The sequence below is a fragment of the Rattus norvegicus genome, chromosome 8 (assembly GCF_021556685.1).
Source record: "Rattus norvegicus strain SHRSP/BbbUtx chromosome 8, alternate assembly SHRSP_T2T, whole genome shotgun sequence".
Lineage (NCBI taxonomy): Eukaryota > Metazoa > Chordata > Mammalia > Rodentia > Muridae > Rattus > Rattus norvegicus.
The window spans coordinates 26,338,706-26,354,413 of record NC_141541.1 but is presented as its reverse complement, the minus strand read 5'-3'; the positions used below and the strand labels follow the sequence as shown (position 1 = coordinate 26,354,413).

Below are 15,708 nucleotides of genomic sequence, written 5' to 3'. Positions count from 1 at the left end.
ACACACAAGTCAGGTCATGGCAAACTGTCCAATGACAGGAAAACCAAATTACACCATCCATGTCCAAATCACAGATGAGGGCAGTGGTTCTCAACCTGTGGGTCATGACCCCTTTGGGGGTTACATATCAGATATTTACATTATGATTCACAACAGTAGCAAAATTAGTTACAAAGTAGTAACAAAATAACTTTATGATTGGAGTCACCACTTGCAGCATTAGGTAGGTTGAGAACCACTGGCTGAAGGGCTTTGGGTCTGGGTGTGGCCCAGGTAGAGGTGAAGAGGACAAGGGCTGGAGGGCAGGAATCTGGAGACCACAGCTCTTGGCAGAGAGCTCAAACTCAGCTGACTGAAGGGAAGGGCTGGGCCTAATGAGGAAATATTATGCACACATAGGAAAGGACATCTGGGCTCAAAATGCTACTCTATGGGAGGTACCTAGTCAGAGCAGCTTGGTGAGGTTGGGGATGTTGTAAAGAGAAGGAAGGCGGGGTTGGAGATTTAGCTCAGCGGTAGAGTGCTTGCCTAGCGAGCGCAAGGCCCTGGGTTCGGTCCCCAGCTCCAGAAAAAAAAAAAAGAACCAAAAAAAAAAAAAAGAGAAGGAAGGCATCACACCTCAGTGGACTCAAAGCATGTAGACGGGGGCTGACACAACAACTGTTCAGTAGCACAAAGTCAGATTTTCATGTGAAATCTTCTCAGAAATAAATGGAATCTTCTCAAGGCTTTGCGTCTGCTGGGCAAGTAAGGAGCTTACTCTGCCTGTGCTGCTCATTCTTACACCCCAGGGCTGACATCTTTTGCTGTTAAAGAACCACAAGTAAATACTGCTGGTTGTTTGGGGGTTTTGTTTCTTTGTGGGACTTTTTGTTTTTGTTTTTAAAACATATTTCTCTGCATAGCCCTGGCTATCCTAGAACTCAGTCTGTAGACCAGGCTGGCCTCAAACTCAGAGACCCGCCTGAGCCTCTTCCTCCTGAGTGCTGAGATTAAAGGCGTGCACCACTACAACTGGCCAACAATACAGGTTTTAGAGAACAAGATGGTCTTTTCTGACTACTTTTTGTGGACTAGTGATTATTCTTTTGCCAACCCCTACAAACTATACACGCTTCTAGTCCTGACTATATAAAAATAGGCCATAGGCTACATTTTGCCAAGAGGCCCAGGTTTATGCTGTTCAAGCACTTGAGTTGGGCAACAGGAGCTCATGCAGAGCCTGATATAAGGTAAATCCAAAATAAATGATGACATAAGGCAGGTGACAGAAGATGACTTTGTGGTATTACTAACTTTGCAACTTTATCCTAGCTATTCTTTTAAACTTCACCCTATCTTGACAATAAAGCAGACTAATGAATGCCTGGGCTCATAACAAATGCTCAGGAAATACAGAGGGAAATCGCAATGGCCCCCAGTCCTGTGACTCCACAGTCTAGCTGTACTACAAGTCTGCCTTTGGACTCGCTATGTAGCCTAGGCGTGCCCCAGTCTCCCTAGTGCTGAGATTACAGGAGTTCAGCAGCATACCTAGTTAACACAGGGATTATGCAAGACTGTTTTATGCATGTTAGGCAAACACTATAACAACTGAGTGACAGCCCAACAGAGGTTTCTCCAGCCTTTCTACCCTGGATGCTCCTCACCAAAATGACATCAGCCTTTTCTTATCAGACAGGGTCTGTGCAAGGTGTCTATTCCCTAAGAGGTTGGGAGCATGCAGGACATCATCTGAATTCATTCTTGCTGCTGATCAAAACAGAAAAATGTCCTGGCCTCTCTAGATGGGATGGTGCCAGGCTGAGCAACTGCAAGTTCACTCTGCTCTCCTCCTTGCCAGCCCAGACTGGGCTTTTCTGAGAAGCAGTGTCCTTCCAGGGTGGTAGCCTCTATTCCTGTAGAGGCTATGCCAATACTTCTTCAAGACTGGGGAAATTCCCATGCTATGGACAGTGGTCTGGTTTTGGTAGCTGCCTGCCATGTGGTCAATCTCATGGAAAACAGACAGCCAGTGCCTTCAAATGGCTACAGAGTTGGAAAGGGTATGTACTCTGTAGAGGGACCAGAATGGGCCCTTCTGCAGCTGCTTACCACATCTCCCAATGAAAGGCACACTGGCAGACAAATGGATGCCCAGGAATCTCTCTCCCATCATGGCATACAAAACCTAAGGGGGCATCCTAGAAAACCAGCTCTTCCTTATGCTCCCCTGATGGCATGGCTGGGGCTAAGACTCAGTGGGTAGAAAGTCTGCCTACCATACACAAAGCCCTGGATACCATCCTCAGCACTGTATAAACCAGCACAGTGCTGCTTGTTTCTAATCCCAGGCCTGGAGAGATGGAGGCAGGAAGATTAGAAAGTCAAGGTCATCCGCTATACTGCAAAATTTGATGCCAGTTTGAGCAACATAAACACTGTTTCAAAATATCAGTAACAATAGTAATACAAAATAAAATACCATCTGAAAAATGTTCTGTTCAGTATGGATAGGATTTAAATACAATGTATTCATATGTGAAATTACGAAGAATATGTGATTTTAGAAATGCACTGTTGACAAACACTTGCTACAAATGCCCTGCTCCAGACTCTCTTCTCTTCCTCATACACTTCAGCCCACCAGAGGGACTGCAGGCTATAGCACAGACATGTCATAAGGCTAAAGACTACATAGCTGACTAAGCACCACCCATCAAGACTCCTGAGTTCCTCCTCACAGTACCCACAGAGACTGATACACAAACTCAGGCACTAGATTCCTTCTGGTACTGACAAACCTGCCTTATAGCCCATGAACAAATTTTTTTTTTTTTTTTTGGTTCTTTTTTTCGGAGCTGGGGACCGAACCCAGGGCCTTGCGCTTCCTAGGCAAGCGCTCTACCACTGAGCTAAATCCCCAACCCCATGAACAAATTTAGATCCTGGGGTCTGGAATCACAGGTGGCTGAAACAGTTGTGTCTTTTGGCCAAAGCATTGGGACCCCAAGAAGACTCTACATGAGGCCATCTCAAAGCAAAGCAAAAATTGGAAACAAGCACACAGAGACAATGAGAAGCCAAGAAATGAGGAATAGCTGGAGTCTGGCTAACCAAGTAGTAGTACCTGGAGACACTAGAACCTACAAGAGAGGAAGCAGTCTTCCCTCCACACCCAGAGGGAAAGTGGCCTTGGAGACACCTTGATTCAGAGTTGTGGCCAGGAAATGAGAGAGACTATTAACAGCTCTAAGCCACCAAACTTGTGATCATTTGCTACAGAGACCCTTGAAAAATCAATACACCCAGTTTAGCCTGCCTTCAGAACCCAAATTTAATCACAGCCCAAAGTCAGGCATGGTGGTAAGTCTGTTATCCCAGCAGGAGGGAAGCAGAAGTGGCATGATGTTTAAGGCCACTTTAGGCTACACAGCAAGTAGAAGGCCAGCTTGGAAAGCCTAAGATGGCCTCAAAAATGGCTCAATGGGTAAGAGCATTTGCCACCAACTCTGATGAGTTGACCCATACGGTGGAAAGAGAACAAATTCCTATAAGTTGTCATTTTAATATCGTCATGCTCACTGTGGCAAAAGACACCCACTTACACACACACTTACACACACACAAATAAATAAACGTAATAAAAATGGGGCAAATCTTCACCCCAATGTTACATTAGCCTAGAGCAGTGGTTCTCACCTGTGGGTGGAGACCCCTTTGAGGGTTGTCAGAAATCCTGCATATCAGATTTTACATTACAATTCGTAACAGTAGCAAGATTGCAGTTATTAAGTAGCAATTGAATAATTTAAGGTTGGAGATCACCATAAGGAACCGTTAAAGGATCATAGCATTAAGAAGGTTGAGAACAGGGGCTGGGGATTTAGCTCAGTGGTAGAGCGCTTACCTAGGAAGCGCAAGGCCCTGGGTTCGGTCCCCAGCTCCGGAAAAAAAAGAACCAAAAAAAAAAAAAAAAAGGTTGAGAACAACTGGCCCAGAGGGCAAAATTCTTTCTGGCCCCCAAAAATGTATCTGGGACTAAGGACTTTGAGAAACGTGAACTTTCTCTTCAACATTATTTCATTTATACATAGTACATATAGTAATATATAGACATGCATATTATATACATATGTATATGTACTTCTGTATAACTTTCAACATTGTCATTATTTTGGGGAAAGAATCAGACTCTCAAGTAGCAAAGTCTGGTTTGAACTTCTGCTCTGCTGTTCACCTCATTGTGCTCTCATTTCTGAAGACAACACCTCACTTTGTAGCCAAGCTGCTCTTAAACCGAGACCCTCCTACAGCCAGGCATGGTAGCATATGCCTGTAGTCCCAGCATTTGTGAGGCAGAGGAAGGAGGAGCTCTGAGGCCAACCTGATCTAAACAAATAGCTCCAGAACAGCCAGGACTACATAGAAGGACCCTGTCACAAAAACAACAAAACCGGAACACTGACCTCCTGCCCAGTCTCTCTAATGCAGCAGCACAGGCTTGTGCCACCACACCTGGTGCTTCTGGGTTGTCTTTGGTTCTGGTGGTGCTGGGGATCTAACCTGAGGTCTCAAACCTGCTATACCTATGAAAATACATGAGCTATACCCATGGAAATCTTTACTTTTACATCACTGCTGGGAATAGAACCCACATCCTCCCCCATGCTAACCCCCTAGCCCACTTAGGTAATTACAGCAAAAACAAGAACGCAAACTGTGAAGTCTCCTCACAGTCTCCTCTGTAATAAAATCAGCTTCTAATAGAGGAAGCTGGGTGTTAGGGACTATGTAGGAAATAACAATTCTGTAAATAAAGTCTATAAAAACAGTGTTTTTATCAAGTTCATTTAAACAACCCAAGCTACCTAGAACTTTGACTTGGTCATTCAGACAGGATTTGTCCATCTAAATCTAAAATCTTGGATTTGCCACCCAAGCTATACTCAAACTTTGAATCCTCCTGCTTCAGCCTACAAAGTACTGGGACCACAGGCTTGTCCAATACACCCAGCTTCAGCTTCCCAGAACACTTTTCAGGTTAAGCCCTGCTACCCTGGGCTAGCCAAATACACTGGCTTGCTTAGGGGTCTGAAGTCCTAAAGAGTTTCTTTCCTTACTCTGTGAAATTCCCCTTTCTCTCATGTGGTCAGAGGCCCAGGCTCTGCCCAAGCCCCCAAAAGTGCCCCACACTTGGGAATCAGACACTTCTTTCTCCTGTGTTACAAAGTCAAGGCATAAAGAGGAGAACCAGTCTGAACAGACTGCTACACACATTTCCCTTCCCACCACCCCATTACCAAGGAGAGGAAAAATTCCCACAGGTCAAAATTGATCCAGTCTTCCTTGGTGGCCCCTTAAGAGCATCAGTGAACGAAACCCTGGGAGACAAAGACCAATGAAACACAAGAGCAAATCCGTCTGAGGAATCCGTCACAAGAAAGAGTAACAAGAAAAGAATAAAAGCTGGAGGGGTGCGCTTCCAAAACACACTAGTGATTTCCCCCCTTATTTTCCCCACTGAAATGTCAGTTTTTGAAGCAGCTTCCAGTAATGTCACCAGCTTCTCACGTTCTTAAAAAAGACAGGAGGCGCGTGGCGAGGGAGGTGGCTTGTTACCTCTTGACTTCTAAAGCCGGCCATCAGCAAGCCGGCCTTCCTCTCTTCCACGTTTCCATGGGGGATGGGCTTGGGAATCTCTATCAGGAAGGGCTCTGTCCTGAGTCCTAAAGTTTACCCACCCTGGTGGGTGTGTGGGTGGGGGATCCCGAATCCCAAGTCCTCCTCCACAAGGGCGGCACCCAGTCTTCCCGGTGTTACACACTGAAAGCCACTTTTCAAATGTCCGTGTAGAGGATGTCCCCTGAGATGAGATCCACAAACCACACCCGCTAAAGAGCCCTCCCAATCACTCCCCCTCTCCAGTCCCCTCTCCAGTCCCCCCAGAATCCTCGGGGCCCCACTTCCTTCCACGCGCCCCCACCCCCACCCGCTGCAAATCTCAGGCCCGCGACTCTTGTTTCCCGCGCCCCTCTTCGGGCTCCAAGGTCCCCGCGCACACCCTCTCTGCCATCTCACCCGCGGGCAGCGGGAGCCGCGTGTACAAGATCGGCCCGAGTACCCCCCCCGCCTCCCCCCTCCCCAGGCGCCCGCGCTGCCGGCCTCGTGCGCCGCCGTCCCCAGGGTGTCCCCAGCACTCACGGCTGTAGAGGGCGATGCCCGCCGCGTCTGGTCCGGCGCGCACCTCGAGGCGCAGCGCCTGCTGCTCCGCGTGCCGCTGGATCTCGCCGTTCGCGTCGCCGATAGTGAGGAGGCGGGCGCCGGGGAACACCGACACTGTCGCGCAGGGCCCCGCGCCGCCCGGGCCCGCCACCCCAGCGCTCCCCGCACCCGGCCCCACCGCCGTCGCTGCCGCCGCTGCCATCTTAGGTCCGGCTCCAGGCCCCGCTGCCACCACCGCCACCGCCACCGCCGCACCCGGGCCCAGGCCGCCGCCGCCGCCGCCGCCGCCGCGCAGGCCGAGGCCGAGGCCGAGCCTGGCAGCGCGCCGCCTGCCGGCCACGCGACGCCTCGCCGCCGCCGCCGCCACGGGCCGGCTCGGTGGCGCAGCGCCCCCTCCTGGCGCCTGAGGGAGCCGGACGAGCGCAAGCACGACGGGGGTGGGGCCGGCCCCACCCCGCGGGAACGGTCGCTGCTTTGTGAGGTGGCTTAGCCGCCCCGGCACGCCGGGTGAAGGCGCCTACGTCGGGAGGCGGTGCTTCGTCCTATGACACGCCCCTAGGGGTGCTAAGCTCCGCCCCGAGGCCGCGTTTTGCGAACAGAGGCGCTTTGTGCCACAGCGAACAGTCCTGGAGGGCTGGGCAGGGCATGCGTCAGGAGGCGGTGCTTAGCCTTCCGGGCACGCCCCCAGAATGATCAGGTGGCCCCACCCCACCCCCATCTCCAGGCTGGCGACCGGTGAACCACAGCGCTTTGTACCACCGGGTGTTTCAGGAGGCGGTCCTTGGCCTCTCGGACACGCCTCTGGGGCCAGACCCGCCCTCAGGCCGGCAGCACGCGAACGACCATGCTTTGTGCCACTGTGAGGGTAGCTCAAGAAAGGCGGAGGGGCGTGAGTCTGAGAACTAAAAGGAAACGCCTCCTCGAGGGCTGAGCTCCGCCCCTAGGCCAGCGTACTGCGTACTACCCTAATACGCATGGGAGTGAGGCATTCTCCAGAAGGAGGCGCTCTGCTACTTTATAAACTGGGGCTGGCTCCGCCCCAGAAGGGACGGTTATTAGCCAAATACTGGCGGAGCTCTGCATCTACGAACCCTCCCTCGGAGAGGTCAGATAGCCAGTGTCCCGCGAAGAACCTCTCCTGAGCCTAAAGGAAAGAGAACTGTTTCCAAACCAGGGTGATTCGGCCACGCCCCCAAGTTAAGGTTCCGCCTTGTAAGTTCCCAGGTAAGCTCTGCCTTGCTTTCTTCCCACTGGTAAGGAAAGACCCTGTGATAGGTGGGGACAGGCTTGCAAGGCTTGCCGTGGCCCCTCCCCGTGCTGCTCTAGTGTAAAGGCTTTTCAAGCCGCACTCCAGACCTTGGTCTTCCGACTGAACTTCAAGGACATTCTTCAGCTTCTCTAGGCCCTCTCCTTTTCTCCATTTAACTCTCAGGAACTCTCAGATCCCCCAGTAGTGGCTAGTCACTGTGTTCAATAGTGCTATCCGCCGTTCACTTTTACTGGGCCCTCTCAGACCGCTAATTTACTGATCCTCTCCTGAGCCTCGGAAGGACTTGCAAAGATCCAACCCTTTCCCAAGTCATCCCTCCCATCTAATGGTGCAAGCACATAATCTCAGGCGGCCTGAGCCACAAAGTGAAACTGCCATTTTAAGACTACCCTATCAGGCAGTAGTGACACATACCTTTAATCCCAGCGCTCAAGAGGCAGAGGCAGGTGACCTCTGAGTTCCAGGCCAACATAATCTACAGAGCGAGTTCTAGGACAGCCAAGGCTACACAGAACAGCCCTGTCTCAAAAATTCAAACAAAACAAACAAAAAACATAGCAAAGTCAGGAGTTGTGGCAGGTACTTTAATCCCAACACTCTGGAGGCAGAGGCAGGTGGATCTCTATTGTGGGCCAGCCTGGTCTACACAGTAACTTCCAGTTCAGGCAGGACTACACAGTGAGACCTTATCTGAAAACAACAGCAACAAAAATATACACATCTCTCCCCCAAATAAAACACCCAGTCTGGAAGTCAATTGCAGTTGGGGAACCACAGGAAAGTCCGTACAGAATGTAACCTCTTAGGCCTGGCTGGGTGTCCTGATTCAAGAGTGACCCTTCTTTACAGAGGCTTCTGGCTTTCTGTCTTGCCCCTAGGCTGATGCCCCAACTAATTGTCTTCTATGAGGAAGGTCACAACACCAGGTGTCTCCTTCCTTTGGCCAGTTGTTCCATAAGAAAGCTGTGGCTTGACTCCTCCCTACTGCCGAGTCTCCAGACAGATGGCCAGCTTCTGCAGCCTGGGGCTGTGGGAAGGAAAGAACTGGATAAAGGGGTCCTCATTCTTCAGCCTCATTGGCAGGCCCGGAAAGTGCTGAACTCAGGGGGCTCTGGAGAGAACGATGCAGAGGTAGGCCTCTTCCGAGGCCCTGAGTCCAGGGTTACCATTGAGTCTTCTTGAGTCATTTTCTTTGTTCATGGAAGAAAAGAAAGGAAAATTAAAACAAACAAACGAACCTGGGAGTTCCTCCTGTTCCAAGCTCTCAGGTCCCTTCCCATGTCCTCCCACCAACCTTCAGTGACTGTGTTTTCTGCAGAAGAGGGGGGACCAGAGGCCAGGGCTCAAATCCCACTTTCATAACTTCCTAGCATCCTGACCTCACTTGAGTGACAACCCATCTGTACCTCGGTTTCAAATGACAGTATCCATCTCTTAGGGCCCTGTGAGGCTTGAGAGAGGTCCATGAAGTGGCTGGCACCTTCGTACCCACCCATCTGGGTTCCCCTAAAACCTTTCCAAATCAGTTGGGCTTAGGGCCCCTCAGAGCTTTGGTTCTCCCTAACCAGTGACCCCCATAAGATCCCTGTCTAGCCACAGTGTCTCTGTAAAGAATACACAGCAGGGTATGCAGAGGTAGGCAGACTTCTGTGAACTGGAAGCCAGCCTGATCTACATAGTGGGTTTCAGGCCAGCCAGGGCTGCACAGCCTGTCTTTAAAAAAAGAAAGGAAAGCAGGTAAGGGTGATGGATGCCTTTAATTCCAGCACTTGGGAGGCAGAGGCAGGCAGAGCTCTGAGTTCAAGGCCAGCCTCTACAAAGTTCCAGGACAGTAATAGTTATACAGAAAAACTCTGACTCAAAAAACAAAAAAGAAAAAGAAAAGAAAGAAAGAAAGGAGGCCAGATACAATAGCCACACCTTTAATCCCAGCACTTGGAACATGAAGGTAGGAGGATCTCTGTGAGTTTCTTGCCAGCCTGGTCTACATATTAAGTTCCAGGGCAGCCAGGACTACATAGATGGATCTTGTCTGAAAACAAAAACTAAACAAGCAAACAGACTAAACAGAGTCTGGAGCGACAGCTCCACAGTTAAGAGCACTGGCTGCTCTTCCAGAGGACCGGGGTTCAATTCCCAGCACCCACATGGCAGATCACACCTGCCTATAACCCCAGTTCCAGGGCTTCTGAGACACTCACACCTAGTTGCAGTCAAAATACCAATGAACATGAAAAATAAAAACCCAATAGAATAATGAAGTGACCTCCTCCCCATAAAGCTTTCCAAATCATTGGATGTCAGGCTCTGAGAGATGGGCAGTAAACAGGTGCTTAGCTGCCCACCACTTTGTAGTCATTCTCCAACATCAAAGCTTTCTGTTCTAGAAGCTTTTATTTATTGTTAATGTATGAGTATGAGTATTTTCCTAAATCTGTTCTAAATGTAGCTATGGGTAGAACTAGGGATTCACTGGAACTAGACTTACAGTTCCAGGCCAGTCACAGCTACCTAATGAGACCATTTCTGAAGAAGAAAGAAGAAAGGAAAGAAAAAAAAACTAAAACCAAAAGCAAGAACTGAGATATCTGTATAAGTGTGTTCACAAACGCCAGAAGGTGGGAGCATTCCAAGTGTCCGTCAATAAACATGAATCAGCAACGTGTGGCCTATCATGCTCTGGACTAGTAGTCAGCCTTGAAAAGGAAGACAATTCAGACGCAAATTCAAAGTTAACATCATGGGGTGAACTTAAGGTTACAATGTGAAGTGGAACCAGGTAGCACAAAAGGAGAAATATTGTATTCATATGGGAATATGCAAATGGACAAAAGCAGGAAATAGGGCTTGAGGCTTTGGGTACATGCCCAGTCCAAGATTGTATGACCGCGCGCGCGCGCGCGCGCGCGCGCGTGTGTGTGTGTGTGTGTGTGTGTGTGTGTGTGTGTGTGTTTTATACAGCCCTGGGGCAATGGACATGGCTACTACATATTGAGACTGTTTCAAGCAAAAGCAAGTGAACCGTGACTCATTTGTCAACTCCCCTAGCATGCAGGAAGCCCTGGGTTACATCCCTAGCACCACATAGAGTGGTGCCCACCTGTAATCGCAGCACTTGGGAGAGGGCTGCAAGATGATGCAGGAGCATCCTCAGCAACATAGTGAGTTTGTTACCAGCCTGTCTGGAAATAACATATTCAAACCAAACCAAGCAACAGCGATAAAAAAGCCTTAGGGGCTGGATAGTCCTGAGTGGTCCAGCTCCCAAGTGTTGGGATGACATACATTGGCCACCATGCCTAGCCATCTGAGCTGGACAGTTTAGTCTAAGCTGGAGCCACAACTGATGTAAATGTAGCACTTCAAACACACTAGGCTCTCTCTGCCAGTGCAGTTGTATGGCTAGCTTTTGTTTTGGTTTTGTTGACTTTTTGAAACAATGTTTCTCCATGTATCCATGGGTGTCCTGGAATTCAGTGTGTAGACCAGGACTAACCTTAAACTCAGAGATCCACCTGTCTCTGTGCTAGGATAAAGGTGTGTACTACTCTGTGCTCTGCATTGTTTTTTTGTTTTGTTTTGTTGTTGTTGTTGTTGCTTTTAAGCTAGGGGGACCCAGGCTGGTGAGATGGCACTGCAGCTCAGGGCACTTGTTGCCAAACCTAATGACCTGAATTTGATTCCTCACATGGAAGGAGAGAACCAACTCCAAGTTGACCTTTGACCTCCACATGTATGCTGTGGCACTCCCCCCACCACATACACAAAAGAAAATGGGGGGGACCTCTGTAGCCCAGGGTGACCTGTAACTCACCATATAGCCCAGGCTAGTCCCCCAGTCCTTCTCTCCACCTCCCAAATTCTGGAATTCCAAGTGTAAGCCCCATACTGACTTAAAAATAACCTTTTCTTGGGGTTGGGGATTTAGCTCAGTGGTAGAGCGCTTGCCTAGCAAGCACAAGGCCCTGGGTTCGGTCCCCAGCTCCAAAAAAAAAGAAAAAAAGAAAAAAAAATAACCTTTTCTTGTTGTCAGAAGGAGACCAGTGCATATCAGTGTGTCACGAGATTCCACATCAGCCCCTGAATATGCCACCAGGTCATCCCAGACTTCTCACCATCCTCAAGGGTTGAATCCAACCCAGTGACAATACAGCTCTGTGATCCCCTAGTTTTTCATAGCCAACCCAACCCAGGCTTATGAGCAAGTCCTAGTCCTGTGACCCTGGGCTTCTTCCTACCCTCAGGTTCAGAGTCTGAGAATTCCCAGTGGCACAACTCCCTTCCCTTCTCAGCTGGTTGTCATCAGGAAACTTTACAAAAAGAGTAACTCACCGTGGAGATGGCAAACAGAGAGTTATCAAAGGACATGTCTGAAACAGAGAGCAAAGTCAGCATGTGCATGGTGGGTCCATTGCCCTGCAGCCACCAGGTCCTTGCCCATAGTCCCACAATTAACCCTGCAGTAGGACTTGGGGTTCATGTTCCAGCATCCTCTCCAGATTCTTTCCACCATTTAGAGGCAGGAGCACAGGTCTCACTGTGTAGAACACGCTGGGGGCCAGTGAGATGGCTCAGTGGATGAAGGCACTTGCAGCTAAATTTGTCACCTTGAATTCAATCCCAAGGATCCACTTAATAGAAAGAAAGAATTGGCTCCTACAAGCTGTTCTCTGACACACAAGCACTATGCCATGCTGGCTTCTGCATGCGCAGACATCAAATACAAACAGATAATCAAATGCTGCTGATCACTGAAGTGTGTTCATAGTATGGCTGGTGTCCAGGTACAGCACAGAACTTATCTAGGGACTCCAGGAAGGTCCCTGGAGGGGGGCATACACACAGAAGGTGGAGAGTGGAGCGAGGGCATTCACATTGAAGGTGGAGAGTGGAGCGAGGGCATTCACACTGAAGGTGGAGAGTGGAGCGAGGGCATTCACACTGAAGGTGGGAGTGGAGTGGGGGCATTCACACTGAAGGTGGAAAGTGAGTGTTCTAGGCGGTGGGTAGAGCCAATGTGGAGGATAGAAACAAAAACAGGAAATGAGAACCCAACAGAAACAATGGGGACCATGTTTGGACCCCAAAAGCAATGAGAGGCCACAGAAAGATCCGAGCAGCAACAGAAATTTGAAGCTTGGTTCACCCAGGGAAGCATCAGGGACATGGACAACAAACAGGACGGACCTGTGTTGGTGAAGTTGATCTGAGCCCAGCAGGATTCACGCTCTCTGCAAAGGGATTCAGAAGAAAAGATGCCTCGTGAAATCGGACACTTGTTCTAGAATATCCCTGCTAGCAAGACCTGACATGGCCTGCTTTCGGCACCCACACGTCTCCTGCCCACAGCAAATGCCTGCCCACTGAAAGCACTCAGCCCTCATTTGCAGAGCTGTCACACTGGGTGGCAACTCTCTGGCCATGAGGAGGCAGGGACAGCTCCAGGGAAAGTCTAACATTGACCAGTCCCAGTGAGAGTCCCAAAGGCTGCCACTGCAAGATACCTAGATTTCTGGGACAATACTGCGGGAGCCAGCAGTGTGCTGGAGGTGAGGCAGCGGTGCAGCCTGGCTGCATGTGACTGAGCTTCGCATGTGGGAAATGGGTATAATCTGAACCACTGAGAAGCAGCAGTGAACACAAGTTTTATAGCATCTTAATATAAAGCACTGCTCAATAAATAATCCATGCTCCATGTATCTGTCAGCCCTCCCACCAGAGGGCACTGTGGGAAATGAGGCATTTGCCCAGCTAGCAAAGTGCTCAATGATCACCCAGGGAGCATCTCACCTCTGCATCTGTAAGTTTTTGGCCTTAGCTAGAAGAAAGATGAACAGGCATTGGTTAGATGGTTCTGGATCAGGTAGCAGCTAAGAAATGTTGACACCCATGAAATCAAATGTTCCCTTGAACCCTGTGTGACTCAGCCTTGGCTCATCTATGGAGATCTGCCACTAAGTACAAAAGCTGCTATAAACAGATCTTTCTCAGTTCTTTTCTTTTCTTGGCAGAAAGAAAACATCCGGTGTAGCCCTGGGTGTTCTGGTTCATAGTCACACTATGGAGACTAGCTGGACTGTTCGTAGAGATCTATCTGCCTGCTGAGTACAGGGATTAAAGGCACGACCACGTTCAGTCCTGTGTATCTCAGGCTGGCCTGAACTCAGCATGTAGTCAAGGCTGGCTTAGTATTCCTAGTCCTCCTACATCTACCTCCTAAATGCTGCAAGTATGGTGTGTGCCATCTGTTTCTTTGAGACAGGGTCCAGCCCAGGTTGGTCTCTAACCACCAATCCTCTTATGTCTTCATCAGCCTCTTGAGTTCTGGCTTAACAGGTCTGTATGACTACTTCATCCAGTAGGTTTTGGGTTTGTGAAAAGTATTTACTCTGTGTGTGTGTGTGTGTGCTTGCATGAGTGTGGGTACACACACCATAGGGCATATGTAGAGGTGGAGTCAGCGGTCCTACCATCTGAGCCCCAGGGATTGAGTTTGGCAGTAAGCATCTTTGTCTGCTGAGCAATCTTGTTGGCCTTTATTTCTGTGCTTGACTTACAAGAAATGTATGTTCATTAAAAAAATAAACAAGGGGGGTTGGGGATTTAGCTCAGTGGTAGAGCACTTGCCTAGCAAGCGCAAGGCCCTGGGTTCGGTCCCCAGCTCTGAAAAAAAAAAAAAAAAAAGAAAAAAGAAATAAACAAGGGCTGGAGAGATGGCTCAGCAGTTAAGAGCCCCGACTGCTCTTCCAGAGGTCCTGAGTTCAATTCCCAGTAACCACATGGTGGCTCACAACCATCTGTAATGAGATCCGATGCCCTCTTCTGGTGTGTCTGAAGACAGTGACAGTGTACTCACATACATAAAATAAATAAATTAAAAAAAAAATAGGGGGTTGGGGATTTAGCTCAGTGGTAGAGCACTTGCCTCAGAAGCACAAGGCCCTGGGTTCGGTCCCCAGCTCCGAAAAAAAAGAACCAAAAAAAAATAAAATAAAATAAACGGATTGGGGATTTAGCTCAGCAGTAGAGCGCTTGCCTAGCGAGCACAAGGCCCTGGGTTCGGTCCCCAGCTCCGAAAAAAAGAAAAAAGAAAAAGAAGAAAAACAAACAAACAAACAAACAAACTTGAAGCTACCAAATGTGGTGCCTCCCTGTCATAATCGCTGCAAACTGAGAGCAGAGCCAAGAGGATTATCTGTGGCTCACAGCCAACCTGATCTACATTGGAGGTGGGGCCTCCAGACCAGCCTGGTCTGTGTAGTAAAATCCAAGCAAAACCTTCAAACCCGTATAAACATGTAAAATTGTTTTTCTTTAAAATTGTGAATTTCCTGCTGGACAATTTCCAACATGTGTCTGTGGTCCCAGCATTAGAGAGGTGGAGGCAAGAGGACCAGAAGTTCAAAACCACCTTCAGTTAGATGGCCAGCTTGAGGCCGCCTGGGCTACATGAGACCTGTCAAAATCAGGGTTTGGGGGGAGTCTGTGAGATGGCTCTTTAGGTAAAGATAATTGCCAATTGCCACCAAGGTTGATGGCCTGAGTTGGCTCCTGGGGACCTACAAAGTGTAAAAGACTCCTGAAACCTCCACCCAGGAGGAAGAGGGGAGTGGAAATGTTTCGAAAGGGGTTTCCTTGATGCTGGAGTGGACAGAGAACTCCTGTCTAAGTGGAGAGTTTAGAGCAGTATCCTCAACCTCAGCCTCCAAAAATATTTACATTATGACTCATAACAGCAGCAAAATTAGTTATGAAGTAACAATGGAAATAATTCATGTAATGTAACAAACATGGGTGTCAACATAAAATAATGTAGACTGTATTTTTTTGTGTGTGTGTTCTTTTTTTTCTTTTTCTTCTTCTTTTTCTTTTTCCTTTTTCCTTTTTTTTTTTTTTTTTTTTTTTTTTTTTTTTTTTTTTTGAGCTGGGGACCGAACTCAGGGCCTTGCGCTTGCTAGGCAAGTGCTCTACCACTGAGCTAAATCCCCAACCCCAACATAGACTGTATTAAAGGGTCGCAGCATTAAGAAATTTGAGAAACGGGCACCAATGGGAGGAGAAGCCTTTGGTCCTGCCAAGGCTGGACCCCCAAATGTAGGGGAATGTCAGGGCAGGGAGGCAGGAAGGGGTGGGTGTTGGGGAGGGGGAACTCCCTTATAGAAGAAGGGGGAGGGGGAATGGGATAGGGGGCTTATGGATGGGAAACCAGGAAAGGGAATAACATTTGGAGTGTA

The 15,708-nt window shown here is 48.9% G+C and overlaps 2 protein-coding genes across 9 annotated transcripts in view; both read right to left on the bottom strand.

The window, feature by feature from the left end:
• Positions 1–6,483, bottom strand: part of Carm1 (coactivator-associated arginine methyltransferase 1) — a 44,854-nt gene extending 38,371 nt beyond the window's left edge. For both annotated transcript variants that reach the window (NM_001030041.4, NM_001034088.3), the window contains exon 1: positions 6,184–6,483. In NM_001030041.4, coding sequence (NP_001025212.1) covers positions 6,184–6,406 — 223 coding nt within the window. In that variant the 5' untranslated portion in view covers positions 6,407–6,483. The remainder of the gene's footprint in view (positions 1–6,183) is intronic.
• A 1,554-nt stretch (positions 6,484–8,037) lies between these two features.
• Positions 8,038–15,708, bottom strand: part of C8h19orf38 (similar to human chromosome 19 open reading frame 38) — a 34,140-nt gene continuing 26,469 nt past the window's right edge. For 5 of the 7 annotated variants that reach the window (XR_015626985.1, XM_087563843.1, XM_087563844.1 and 2 more), the window contains 4 exons: positions 13,265–13,292; positions 12,662–12,705; positions 11,807–11,844; positions 8,038–8,664 (listed from right to left, as the gene is read on the bottom strand). Coding sequence is in view for 6 of the 7 variants with exons in the window: in XM_087563843.1 (XP_087419969.1) it covers positions 8,548–8,664; positions 11,807–11,844; positions 12,662–12,705; positions 13,265–13,292 (227 nt within the window). In the remaining variant the exon portion in view is untranslated. 7 annotated transcript variants of the gene reach the window in all.